At 36.5% G+C, this 14900-nt stretch overlaps 1 protein-coding gene across 1 annotated transcript; it reads right to left on the minus strand.

Moving 5' to 3' along the window:
- Positions 1-1329: 1329 nt before the first annotated feature.
- LOC124444601 (olfactory receptor 4C15-like) lies at positions 1330-2469 on the minus strand. Its single transcript, XM_046995213.1, has 3 exons — positions 2034-2469; positions 1617-1830; positions 1330-1502 (listed from the first exon to the last, which is right to left on the minus strand). The coding sequence occupies exons 1-3, from the start codon at positions 2421-2423 to the stop codon at positions 1330-1332; spliced, it is 777 nt and encodes a 258-aa protein (XP_046851169.1). The 5' UTR covers positions 2424-2469.
- Between the last annotated feature and the right edge of the window lie 12431 nt (positions 2470-14900).

Consider the following 14900-nt stretch of genomic DNA (forward strand, 5'->3'; position numbering starts at 1 on the left):
AATACTAAACAAAAGAAAAGTGAAAAAAAGTTCTATATATTTAAACAGTCTGGGCAGCACTTTGCAAAAAACTAAGGGGTTTTTACCTTTTGGAATAAAATCTTGTCGTATCTTTAACTAGAACATTGAAGGTAAACCAGACTATAAAATTCGGGGTTTTCCTATAACGGCATTTGATTAGATAAATAATGCGTTACTGCCACGAAGTCCTTCCCTTGCGAAAATTTCACATTTGATTTCACATATGAAATTGGAATTTCATATATTAAATAGACATTTCATATATGAAATGTTTCAATTTCACATAAGTTTTACATACCATTTCATATATAAAGTCAGATGTGAAATTTTTTTAAGGGTTGAACCACCCAAAATTTTTTTTGATCATTTCACGCGCGAGCGTCATCAATGAAATGTTAATGCGACATGACGCTCTTACATATTATGCCGTGAATTTCGTTTTACTATGTGATGGTAACTATTATAATTGGTAATTATAATCAAACAGTGTTCTGGTCGTCTTGCTTAAAAGAAAAAAGCACGATTTCAACCAGATCGACCTTTTTCGTTTTTTATTAGTTTCTGGACCGATTTTTTAGACATATTTCGCAAAAGATGGACAGCATCGCATTTCTCTTCACACGAATGCGTGCCCATGGAAACGGTGATTTTTGTAGAAGAAGTAACGCTCAGCGACCTCTTCCGTAGCTAAATAGATTTGTGCAACTAGTTCGTTAGATACTCAAATTACATCTTTATAGCACGCACTTTTTGTCGAAGCTCTGTAATACAAAGTACAAATGAGCAAGATATAACGGTATATCTTGTCTCTTCATGTTTCAATTGATTTTGCTCGAGTGGCAGAGATTTTGGAAATTCGCTTTAGTAAAATATATAAAAGATTATTTGAACTGGTTTTTTTTTGTAATAAGAATTAAGCTAAACGCTGACTAGAAACCTTAAAAAAAAGCCCTACCAGCTTTTGTAAATATTTAATGACTTACAAATAATGCTCAATTATGTAGTTTCAAGTATTCCAATGTTTTCTTTAACTTTTCTGTTATAAATGTAAGTCATGTGTATATTTTTCTTATGAATGGTTATAGATTGACATCAACATTAAGAACAATATTTGGATCAAGATTAGGATCAAGTTGACTACAGCTTCCTTCTTATCGTTTTCATAAGCTTGAGTGCTTACATTCATTAAGACTTACATTCACCTGATGTTTTCTACAACTTTTCTAAATTGCCTTATGAGCCATTTACATTAGTCCTATGAATAATTACAGATTAGGATCAAGATTAGAAATGAGATAAGGATGAAGATTAGGACGACGATAACCTCAATTTCTCATTTATTGCTTTTAACAGCTTGAATGCCTCCTGTCTCAACATCTTTTTACTCCAAAAGAATAAGATGGAGTTCATCAAGGAATTTAAAAATGCGAGAGTTTTGAGCCAAATTCGAATAAGCGAAAGATCATTTCTTTGCACGCGTCCTTTAAAGAACAAGTATACAAATGATGGAATTGGAATCAGAAAAAAAAAACAAGCTACAACCACTACACATGATTTTGCATGTTTAATTTGTTGAATGAACAGCTTCCTTCTACTCGTCTTGATTTTCTCTACTGGACTACATGAAGTTATACTGGACCGAGCCAACTTTTTTACTACCAAGAAGATACAAGAGTATGCAAAGATAGCGTACCCAGAAATAATCATGACCTTCACAAGATTGTACAATACTGTTTCTCTATGGTGAAATTTTGTTAAAAATAAAGTTTTCATGAAACATTCGATGACCCCAGCAAAACATACACCAACCTAAAGGAAAATTGAAGTCTTAGAGTTATGAAGGTATGTTACGTAAAAAGAATGAACACCTCATTTTTAGGGATTAAAGATAACGAACTAATCGGAAACAAATCGGCTTTTCCCGTGAAGAGATGTATGCCTAACAACGGCAACTTGCGGTCGAGACAAATTAAAACTTTTCTACACAGGGTTGTACTTGTCCTTCCACCTACCATCAACTTCTTTCTGGTGACAATGCTGCCATAGTGCAAAGGATGCAAGAGAGCAACGTATCGCTCCCATGTGAGAGCAAGTAAGTTGACACTAGATAAGCCCAGCGTAAAATAAGTTGCAAACATAGTGATGACGTAGACAACACAGTCAACCATTCCATGAATTACATTTATAAGGTGAACGAGAAATAATGGCATAGCCAGAAGACTACACATCAAGTCGACGATTGATTGCAGAAAAACGATGAAGTAGCACGGCTTTCCCATCAAGTAAGACGATCTAAAGATTGTCACAATCGCAAGTCCATTAAGGAACACAGTAGCAACAAGCAAAACGCTGTTGAACATTATAACAAACACTTGGCTGATATAAAATCTTTCTGAAGGCATCTTTTTCAGCACAACAGTTAAACCAAAGCTACAAATGTTGTCGACATGATCAGTTGAAGAGTTCATCACGTTTATCGTGACGCGTTATCTAGCTTTCTGGCAATTTGCATTTGCTCTACAGTCATTAAAACGAAGCAAATATGTGCTAAAGGAAGTGCGCGGAATTTGGAATGCAGAGCAGCAGAATAATTGATTTGAAATGAGTCCGGAAAAGAGAAATAAAGGGAAATCATTTCGTGTGATATGTAAAATAACTTCCTGTCTTTGCCAAACAGATCTCAATGAAAGTATTCAACAAACAGTCAATTCCAAGAACTTATGAGGTTTCTCAATATCGACATATGTTTGTGAAATTCACATTTCACCTCATCCTCGTTCAAACAAACACTATGTTCCAGCTGTAATGAAGTAGCAATTACATGAGCGTCTGTAGTAATGTGTAATGTTACACAGTGTAACGTAGTTACACAGTGTAATGTAGTAATGTGTAATGTTAACATTCGACAACTTTTACAAGACGTTTTTGTCACTGAGCGTCCAAAGTACGGATATTTTGCATTTAAAAGATCATTGAGGTGTTAAGCAGGAATTCGCAATATATTTAAACATCCAATATTATCTTATTACGATGTAAAAACCTTATTAATAATGTACTCATACAATTTTTGCAACACAGCTTAAACAGCTGGCTTGAGTCTACGGGAGTGTATTTCTGTGTGATTGGAGACATATTTTTCAATTCATTTTCATCATAATAGAATTGAAAATCAAAAGGTTGGTTTGATAAGTCAAAAGTTTAGAGAACAAGCAAAAATTTTGTTCTTGGACGATGAGATCAGTAAGACTCGTTAATCCTGCCTCTATATTTAACAACGCGCTAAACGGCAATTATAAGGCTAAGCTATAAGCTGCTGGCAAGCTTTTGCGGCTTTATCGAAAAAGCTGAAATTACAAAAGGTCGGTAAAGGTCGGCAATTTCAAAATTTTAACAAAAAGATCAATTTGCTTTCGTAAAGTAAATTTTCAATTATTTCAGTAAATAATTAAAACATACTGTTAATGCATTGTGCAAATAAACATGAAATATCAACGAATTGTAATGAAATCTTCTATAGTTTGAACTTGAAAGGCAAAATTACAGGTCCGCAATGCTGAATTAGCTATAAAAAAAATACGTATGAAATATAGTTGTTTTGCAGTCTTATTTTCATTAACCTCGACGGGTTCTATCAATGAAATCGGCATAAAACGATGAATCGGCAGTTTATTGATTTTTAACATATTTAACATTATATAACGAGTTCCTTACAGTTACTACAAGCAAAGAAAATGAAATGGAAATCAGCGAAGCAAGCTTGTACGTCAATATCAGACACTCCTCCTTGAAATTGTTTACATTTTATCTTTCAGCGTAGCTGTAATTAAAACAGTTAGTTTGATTGGTACGTAGCAAATCTTCAGCCATTCTTCGGAACACATCTAATTTTCATTCCGAGCCAAATAGCGTCAACACAATGACGTATTCCAGTTTATAGAATGCAGTCACTAAAGCAATATAATTAGCATATTCTAAGAGACAGATGACAGCATGCAAAAAGACATTCATATGAAGAAGCTGAATTGAATGAAAATTAAAATTCGTTTAATAATATAGCTTTCTACAGCAGCATAGCGACATTTGCCTTCTTCAAACCTGTTGTTCTTCATCCATCTGATGCAGTACTTTGGCCGGCCAAACTGATATGTCCAACACCATGAAATAGAAACCCACAGTTAGCACTCGGAAACAACGAGCTGAAACCGAATAAGTTACATTAATAGCTCATATGCCTTATTAATTTTTATTCGGAATGCACGTTGTGCATTGTGGTCTTAGTAGTCACGCTACTACGGTGAACAATATTTGTGGATGTTGATGTGGAGCTGTTCTTTGTCGTCATTCAGAGGTAACTCAAACAAATAAAAGCCGTTGTTCTTTTCAGAACTCTTGTTTCAAAACTCTTGAAAAATTACAACAAAGTTTCCTTGCCTTCGTCAACGTTCTGAAATTCCCTTGCCATCAATTTCAGATGTAACCAACTCTTAAATACCCGTGCAACAGTTCTGATAAGAGCTAGCATTTTATTTGTTTGAGTTACCTCTGAAGACAAATAACAGACAAAATAATAAAGACAAGTAACAGCTCAACATCAGCGTTCACAATAGCCATGTTGTTGTTTACCGTACGAGCGTGACTACTAAGACCACAATGCACAGCGCGCATTCTAAGTAGGCAGGGGCCGCGGAAGTATCTCAAAAGTGGGGGTGCACTGACCGAAAAGGGCATGTGAGTTTGCAGCTTACTGTTTTAGTATATTACAGATATGCATTGTTTCATGAATCATGATTAAGTTTCAAAGTCTGCAAAATATTGGTAGACATTCTTAGAATGCTATGCGTATTCTCTACTGCTCGGCGTGCGTGCTAAGATGACTACATAAACAATTTTACTAAGTAATGCGATCTCATTGAAATTTCCCAAAAAATCTAACCCTACGTTCGTTTTTGAGAACAAAGTCCTTAGCTATTAAACGTAAGTCCAGTTCGTCAGTTCTGGCCTTGTTTACATGCATAACAATAAGATTATTGTAGCGTGCTGCCGTCATTGTGCTCCTGAGAAAGTGTCTTGACAAGCCGCTGGCATGAAAAAGATCGTTCTCCAGAGGCTGCGCTCATTGAAGCAAGAAAGTAAATCTGCAAGAGTCGGACAACATTAGACATTGCCATGACAATCTGCGATGAGATATTTTCTTCGGTTGAGAATATTGATGTTATGGTGTCAATTGATGTCGCCTTCTTTCCATCTGGAAGTCGCTGCGAGATAATTTCTTCAAGAAGCTTTAACTCCGCCTTCAGCTGGTCAAAGTCGAGGTCATTTTCGTAAAGGTGTTCAACCTCATCATTCAACTCAAACTTACACCCGTTTGCTGCATTAATGAGCACGGTTTCGATGTTCATCAATACAGAATATGTTTTTCGATCGAAGCGCTCCTGAAGTGAAGCCAAGCACGCATCAATTGCTTCAACATACTGGGCACGGTGGGCGTCTTTAGCAGTTTGGAAATGATGTTGCTCGCCATCTCCGTGTTGAAGTCGCCACGGAACTTTCTTCGGTCTTGGTTGTGTTGGATCGCCTAGAAAGTTGATAGCCTTGCTTGAAGCAACTACTTGGTCGTAAAACAAAGAGAAGTTGTCTCGTTGACGCTGCAAGTTTGTCTTCAAGGCATTTATGCAAGTAACAGTTGTTTGTGACGTTATTGAAGGCTTCTGCAAGGTAGTTGCTACTTGTTCACATACACCAACTCTTGCACCTCCTTCATTATATCGCTGATAATCCAGCTCTCCTTTACACAATCACGCAAAGCCAAGTCAAGACTTGGTTACCGCAATGAATGTACAGGGCGTGAGGATTCTCAGAAGATATTCGGGCAGCAACCCCACTTCTGCCTCCAGCCATATTTGCTGCTCCATCATATGTTTGCCATCGACAGTCGTCTATCGTCAAACTGCATTGCAACAAAATGTCCTTCCGCGAAGTGGTGATTGTTTCAGCATCGGTTTTCTCTAGCTCGTACATTCCGAGGAAATCTTCGTGGACGGACAAGTCGGTTCTAGATATCCAGCGCAAAATACATGTTAGTTGTTCCTTGTTGCTTATGTCTCTAGACTCGTCTGCAGTTAGGCTAAATAATTGTGATTCCTTACGGATGTCTGCCACTATAGATCTCAGGACTGCATTGCCCATCATATTAATCAACTCGTTTATGATGTCGTGACTGAGATATCTTCCGTTGTCAATCCACTACAACAAATTAGGTACATCCTCCGCTCTTAATTGCTAAAGTTGCTAAAACTGTTGCAAGTTACTCTCAAGTTCAGTTTTAACTTTCAAACTTTGGGCTTGGCGTGCCAAATACCTTATACTACTTAGTTGTTTTAGCAACATTCTTCTTCGAGTTTCCTGAGTTTTCTTCAATTCACTGACCAATATCGCTCCAATATCTCTTCTCGAATCATCAGATAATAAAACTGTCTCAGTCGACTCTGCGTGAAATTTAGAGTGAGAGTGTTTTTTAAGTTGTTCTCGGCACTTCTTGTAGAGTCAGATTCGCCGAATTTTGGTTTGGAATGAGAATAAGGAGATAAACACTTTGATGGAGTTTCTGTAGCTGATGGCAGTGTGAAATTAGACCTAGAGTCGATGTTTTGGTCAACAACGTTCTCTGCTGGAGCACTACTAAAAAACTCGTCAGTTTTCGCATCCTTTTAGCTTTTTCTACAAGCTCTTTTTCCTTTTCTCGTTTTCGCCTAGCAGCTCTAGGCATGATGATTTTGATTAGAAGTGATTTAAACCGCAAAATTTTCAATTATTATGAATATGAATTGTCAACAGTTTTGTAGGACCAATGGCCTGAAAGACAATACGACGGGAGCAATGCGTTGCCGTAGAATATATAGTCTCATGTGGATCATAAATTGGTTAATTAAGTTACTGGGCGGACGTCTGCGAAGACAACCCCAATCGACAAACGCGATTTTTGATCCATCTGGGTAATCAAGATCAAAAACTAAGCTATAGCTGATTTCGCATGATGCCGACAGACTTTGTTCTACTCTCGGGGCTACTTGTATCTAAGAAAAACTTCTTCAGTCCAATTTTACCTAAGACAAGGGCATTTCTACACCATGAAAAAGGACACTTTCATTCCAGAAAAAGGGCAAAAAGTGGGGGGGCACTTGCCCCCAATCCCCCCTCGGTTCCGCGGCCTCTGTAAGTAGGTAATATGTTCTATTTGCAGAGTACGTTTTTATAGTCTCCTCACCACAACAAATATATTTCTATTTCATTGACAACAAACCAAATTGCAAAGTTGTACCATATTTAAGTATTAATAGGGTGCTGATACGTCGATCCTTCTTTCGTGATTTCATTTCCCATTGATGTGCTTTAATTTTTACATATTTTTTAAATTTTTTTATTTCTGCATTCCGCATGCGAAGCGCTATTTTTTGATTTCCCTCAATCTGATTGGTTGCAGCAGCTGGCAGCTTTTTACGATATCTCGACCGTAACATTTTTGTGATGTATTTGTTTACGAAGTGAACTTAAAATTTTAAAATAAATTTCAAAGCGATATAAACGAGAAAGAAAAATGTATTTAGATGGTAGTTAGCACAGCGAAAGTGAATTTTACTATAAGACGAAGTTAACTTTGAAGAAAAAAATCCAATTCTAGTCTCTACATCAATCCGCATCGGCTAGGTTACAATTTCTTCATAACAAAAGTAAAAAATAAATATGTCGTTTACCGTTTAGGTCAGTCCGTACTTAAAACATATTTTGACTAGTATAGGCCTCATGCCCTTGTGAAAATATTTTTTGTGCAAACCTCCTTGATGGTAATTAAATAACATATATATATATATATATATACACTTTGCATATTACGCTCACTGTGCGTGCGTAGTTTAAGCACTTTTGGATTGTGTAGAGAGTCTCATATGGAGACGTTCACCGTATTCGCGATATGCAAAGCTCACCTTTATAGGGTTGAGCACTGTGGTGACTCTACAAAACATTTCATACAATGTGTAACCGTACGTCCTGTATCCCAATTTGCAGGAGTCACCGTTTTCCTATGGTGATAGCCAGGAGGCACATTGTATATACACTTTGTATATTAATATATATATATAAATTTGTAATATGTATATATATACGAAGTTTATATTTGATGATTCTCCGTATAAAACAGTGCTCGATGCCCGAGAGCAGAGCGTAAATATGTGTAAGTAGCTTCGACGGTGCTGAGACATGCGAACTTGTAAGAAGCTACCTCCTTTCTCAACTACAACACATTGCAACAGACATAGGACTTTATCGAGAGGACGGACTCGCCATTTCAAACACCACACCACGAGAAACAGAGAACATCAAAAAGGAGATATTCTGCATCTTTAACAACAATGGACTACGCATAACAATCGAAGCAAACAAAAAAATCAATTTTTGACACGCATATTTGATTTGCCTTTTATTTCGTTACTAATAACACTTACCAATCTCGCCTTTTTATTGCATTTATGTTTCAACATCATTATGCTGCTTTAACAGCACACACCTACGTATCCTCACCCGCTCACTGTCACCGCTTGGCTGGGCTGTCCGATCCCAGCAAAGTTTTTTGGATGCAGGAAATGTTGAAAGGTTATTATAAAAAGGAAACTCGAATGGATACTCGTCTACCAAACCTTCTTCCAATCCTATACAGACTTAAAGGGGTTGTGCAATTTTTAGTTCTAGTGATTATATAACTTCCTTATTTCAAAACATGTTCACGACAGCCTTTTTTGCATTCCTGCGTATTGGCAAAATAGCAGTAAGCAACCGTTCCTCCCCATGCATTCAGCTTAGCCAGGTTACAAGATTGTTGAATAGGTGTGGCTCTACGGTTGGTTCTAAGATCATTTTTCGTGATTTCAAACATTCTTCTAACTGTCAGTCTGTTCAGATCAACTTATATCGACGATTAGACACGTGCCATGTGCAGAGTTTAGAGGAGTATATTACTCGTCGAGGGGTTTCCGAGGGCCCCTTGTTTCGTACAATGGATGGCTACCCAGTGCAACGAAGACATTTCGATGCCATCTTAGCAAAAGCACTCAAACATTGTGAGCTCGACGCTCGTATATACAAAGGTCACAGTTTTCGCATTGGTGTTTTTCAGACGCGCAAATAAGAATAATGGGCCATTGGAAATCAGATGCTTTTAGAAAATATATCCGTACATCGAGCTTAACTATACCTCTATAATGCCATGCATTATTCAGGATGTTTTGTCGGTGGCTGCAGGGTTTTTGGGAGTCTATATTAGGTATCACGTTCAACAGTAGTTGTCCAAAATATTACATAAAGATAGAAGCAAAGCAGACACCAAACAGGTTACGTCTCATTTATGAATTGGAGTTTTACTAGCCAAAGCAAGGGCTGGTTAATCGTTGTTCTTTTCATAACGATGTTGATATTAAGTTTTGATGTTATAACAAAGTTTTCATATTTGTACATTGATTATACGCTTGATTAAATTTATACAAATGATTTTCAGTGCCATTACATATTTATGATCCGTCGGTCCACTAATCATGTTCGGATGGGGTGAGTTCTGCCTATCCAGCAGTCCTTGTGGCGTTTTATCCCCAACATTTTCTGTGAAAATAAATTAAAGCTTTCTTACGTTAAATTCAACTTCTTAAATTTGTAAAAAATTAATAAATTATAATTCGGCATGCGCTCTACGCGCATAGCCATTTATTTCCCAAACTATTTGTTCTTTATACGCACAGAAAACACAGCTCAACATGATTTGTGGATGGACGAAGTAATGGGTTTATTTTAATTTGTTGTTAATGGTGAAGGAAGTGATAAAAATTTATTATCTCATTCACGTTTAAAACCGGAGCATAATCATGCTTTACAAGTCGGGGAGAAAACTCAAACCAGCTGTCTCGCTTTATAATTACAGATTCAATTTGCCTCATTTTTAAAACACTTAATATACATAACTTTAAATCGTGTTTAGCAAAACATGACGCGACGCACACAAAACCTCGATTTAAATCTATGTTCTTATTTAATAATTAGTCGGAGAAAAAACATGATTTTATTTTGTCTAGCTCATATCTTATGAATGTAAAAGTCTATTACATCATTCTAAATAATCATGGAAGTAAAAACTATGGCCAATTCTAATCGAGGTAAACTTTTCAAAAAGCTTGTGTAACGCTCACATAAATAAGAAGATAGAAACAAAAAAATCCGCCATTATTTATATTGCAAGCAACATATTTGGCTTTTATTCATTGCCAGGTGATAATTTCAATAAGTAAAGAATAAGTATTATGCTCGACAAGCAATAGCCATCACGCAAGTTTTTTTTCCTTAAAATACTATCCTAATTCCATTATATTTTTAAAAATCCATTATTTGCACAGCGAGTCCTCAACGGAAAATTGATTATGTAGATCAGATTTTTCGAAAATACACAAATTATTTCTTGAAAGTGGGATGCATTTCAATCTAAGAAGTCTGCCCAAGTCTTTTCTTTACAAGCAATTTATGGATATTTGGTTGTCTCAAAACCAAACATTTCTCCCCCCCAAAAACTATAGAGGTTTTTCTATGACGCTTGTTTATAAAGATGAGATTCTTGGCGTAATCTTCATCGCGTTAAAATAATCAGTTAACCCACAATGATTCATTGAATTTTCATATAAAAGAATAAAGTGTTGTTGACATTGTGAAAAGCATACAAGAGAAGAGCATGCATATGTGACGTCATTTGTGTCACATGTCCAAAGATATGAATATTACAACTGAATTAATTCCTTTTAACAGATTGACTTCGACAGTTGTTTGATGTGAATGAAGCTGCTCAATACGGAAGTGTTTAAAATTAAGATGATTGTAATTTTAAATTGAATGTTGCTACTCGGAATAACAGTTTCGTGCCAATGCAGTTTTCATTTGTTGCCTGAAGATTGCATCGGCATGAAACTCAGAATATTAACACTTTTAAAATTGTAATCACTTTAATTATACAATATATTTAGATAGAAAATTATGTAAAAGAAGAAAATTGATGCAATAAAGATATGCGACATCATATTTTCTTTGATACATAAAGTTAGACACTAAGGATTTTAAATGTAGCATATTAAAGTGTAAATTCTAGATATGTTTTCTATTTAAGCCATATAAGATTAACTCAAGGAGGTTGGATTTACATCGGCGGCTCTGTCTCACATTCCACCTCATTGTAAGTTTTTTTTCACTTTTGTCTTACATTTAGTCCAGCTGCTAATGACAAAATTCTTCACTTTGATGATACAAGTATGAAACTTTCTCACATTCTTACTATGCCTAGCAACACAAAATTTTGATATAGAGCCAGCCCATATTTTACATTTATAACGAGTTCTGCGAATGTCGTGTTTGATGACGTCATCGGTAGTAAAAAAAAATAAAGTTCAGAGAAATCTGCAATTTCCCTGTATATTCTTATACAACAGCTAAAGACGATAAAAAAACTATATTACAGCTTTTGCTTTTGAGCAATACATTCTGAAATATTCTACATTAAAAGTGTTTTAAAAGTGCTGACTCAGCACTTTTGCTTAGTGCTATTGCTCTTTCTTAAATACATTGGAGAAGCGCCTAACGAAGAACAGTAATATTAAAATAATTTTAATGCCCTCATGTTATTGACAATCACCCCCACAATTACACAAACGAGTACAAACTAAATGTGCTTTGACGCATTTACAACGACTAAAACATGAACTTCTGCATCCGCAACGAATAAGTTCATAACAGGCATCTTTAACTTGAGGGAGATTTGTCCACTTTGGTAACCAAGAATTTTCATCACGGTACCAGCCCCAACCTGACGGAGTTGGTATAACCTGCTCTTTCAAGCAGCACTGCCCCCAGAAAAATCCACCTTGCAACAATGCACGCTTAGTGTGCTGGAGCAACGCTTCTTAGGTTGGTGGAATGTTATCCAGTGTTCTGGACTTTTTGGCAAACAACTCTTGTCTAGCCTCATTGACTCTGGTGAGATTACTTGTACGATTGTATAAGAGGACCACATATCGCTCAATCACCTGCAAAACATTATATGAATCATAATAGAGACCTTATTTGATAGATAATACATGCCTTTGGCGGCTTCTGAATTACCTGCAAGGACGGACAATCAATCATTTCTGGCAACAAATTTAGCTCTTGCAACTCTAATATTAGCTCTGGAAATACATTCCATACATCCCATGCAGTTTTCTTCTCTCGACCTCCAAAAAAGGAAACAGTATCACACCCCGTAAAAGCGTGAAACAACGGTAGAACAGATGCCTTGTCAGGTCCGATAGTCGATGCAATTGTATGCGCGGGAATGTAACGCGAGTGCTTTCCTGTGCCATAAAGAATCCATAATTCTTCTGCTTTGATGTTTTTCACAATTGAAATGGCCAGTATCAATACGTCAGTATCATTTGTTCTCACAGCAATCCTCTGGTGGCCGCAGTCACTTGCATCTAACACGTGCACCATCAATCGTGTGTCAGCCTCTTCATGATTACATGGTTCCAACATTGTTACTTCGGTTCTTTTAGGGAAGCACAAGACCTTTTCTTCAAATGTACTGTAAATTTCTCTTCCTTCTTGAATCTGCTGGGAAATAACTTTCCGCGCTAAGAAATTGAATAGATCCATTTTGTTGGCATCTACGCGCAGGAAGCCCTTCCAGTCAGTAGGGATACGTGCTGTCGATGAAACCTTGCGGCGTTGACCAAAGCCCTCTTCTCCCGTGCGTTTTTTCAGCGAATCCTCTTTGTATACATCCCACACTAAATCAATTCTTTTAGCTGATTGAAATTGCTTTAACACATAAGGAATGAAAGCAAACTGAGCGTACTCTTCGAACGTTTCCCAAGTTCCAGGTGAAATCATTTGAACAACAACAGCCCCGTCTAAAATAATAACATCGGGAGTTGGTGACTGAACTTTGGTAATGGGCTCGATACACTTTGTCAAGTCTGCTTTATTACCAGTACGTAAACTTCCTGCTTGTGAGAGAGATGGTGGTCATGGTTGGTTCTCATATTTAAAGAAATCATCGAGATCACCACTTCGATTTTGACTGGCTATATACAATCTTGAAAATAAAGCACAGTCTAGTTTCCGAGTTTGTATATTTACTTTATCTTATGACGAAACTCTTTTTCTTCCTGTTTTAAACGTTGGCAGATTATTTTTTTTCAACGTTTCAGTAATACTCTTGCTTCTCTCAACAAATCTTTCTTTAACAAATGCTTGATATCGTTCTTCTCCAAGGGTTAAAACATTCTTCACCGTGTCAACAACGGAACTGTTCATCACGTCATTTGTGTGGATGGCAAATAGGTCTTCGCTCTCTTCTACAAAAGGATTCCCCATCGCTTGAAAATTGGAGACGACATTTGAGACATCTTTATAAAATTCTCTTTGAATGGATGGAGTTTGCTCATGGTGTAGCTGACTGTCGACATGTGTACTCATCTCGAATGCCCTAATTATTCGTGCAATTTCTGGACCAGCAATCATCCATCTCCTTAAAGCTGAAAGGTTTTCGGTTAGTCCCACAGCACCACCTTCTCCCTTTACCACTGCATTAACCTGCTCGTGAGCATGATCTAATGCTATAGCTGAAAACTGTTTCTTTGTTTTATGCACCACAAACGAGTCCTTGGAGAACTGATTAAAGACGTCGGGGTGTTTGAATGGAAGCTCCGACATATCACGGATATGGACAGAAAGCCATCTTGCATAATTAACATTGTCCAAAGCAAACATCCAAGGGACAAGTTGCTTAATTGACTGGAAGTATAAGGAGAAATTAGCTTCTCTAAATGATCGCACTAGTTGTAAACAGAGTAATTCTAGTTCCAAAACTCTGGTCCAATACAGAAACTGAGGATGATCCTTTGACATATTTTCTTTCCAATTAGGTTTTTTCAATTAGGTTATTCTGAATGCTAACACAAGTAAGGTAATAAATCTTAAAGAAACTTAATTGAATGTTCTTCATTGTTTCGATACGACTTATCATTGCACTATGGTGAAAGCCGGGAGGGCACATTGTTATACACTTTATATATATAATATATATATAAAAGTACTGACTCAGCACTTTCAGAATAATCCATGCACAATATTTGGGAAAGTATTGCCCAAAGAAAAAGTTGTAATATAGTTTTTCTATCATCTTTAGCTGTTGTATAAGAATATACAGGAAATTGCAGATTTCTCTGACTTTTTACTACCGATGACGTCATCAAACACGACATTCGCAGAACTCGTTTTAAATGTAAAATATGGGCTGGCCCTATATCAAAATTTTGTGTTACTAGGCATAGTAAGAATGTGAGAAAGTTTCATACTTGTATCATCAAAGTGAAGGGTTAGGTTTTTTTTTGTCGTTAACAGCTGGACTAATTCGACATCATGGTGAGTTTTCCTTCAAAAACATTTTCGCTAAGTCACTCTCCACAGATCATATTTTATATCCTGATTAATAAAGGATTTGACAAACTTGCTTGATGAATGAACACGAAGATACATATATCCACCTGCAAAGTATGACGTGCGAGGAAGCTGTGAGCCCACATGTTGAGATAATTCAAACTGAGTCATTGTTTAATAAATATCTTTAATACAGTGTTTAATGCGAGTCTGATGGTCATGATCTATGCAAGAAACGGTGATTTTTGTCCACAATACTCCACGTCTGAGACAACTATAGTAAATAGGTTAATTTTGAAATGAAACTTTTAAATGTTTTGGACAACTTCTCCAAATTGTCACACGAGACATGTATATTAATCAAATGAATGATTATATAC

The sequence above is a fragment of the Xenia sp. Carnegie-2017 genome, unplaced genomic scaffold, assembly GCF_021976095.1.
Source record: "Xenia sp. Carnegie-2017 unplaced genomic scaffold, XeniaSp_v1 HiC_scaffold_21, whole genome shotgun sequence".
Taxonomy (NCBI): domain Eukaryota; kingdom Metazoa; phylum Cnidaria; class Anthozoa; order Malacalcyonacea; family Xeniidae; genus Xenia; species Xenia sp. Carnegie-2017.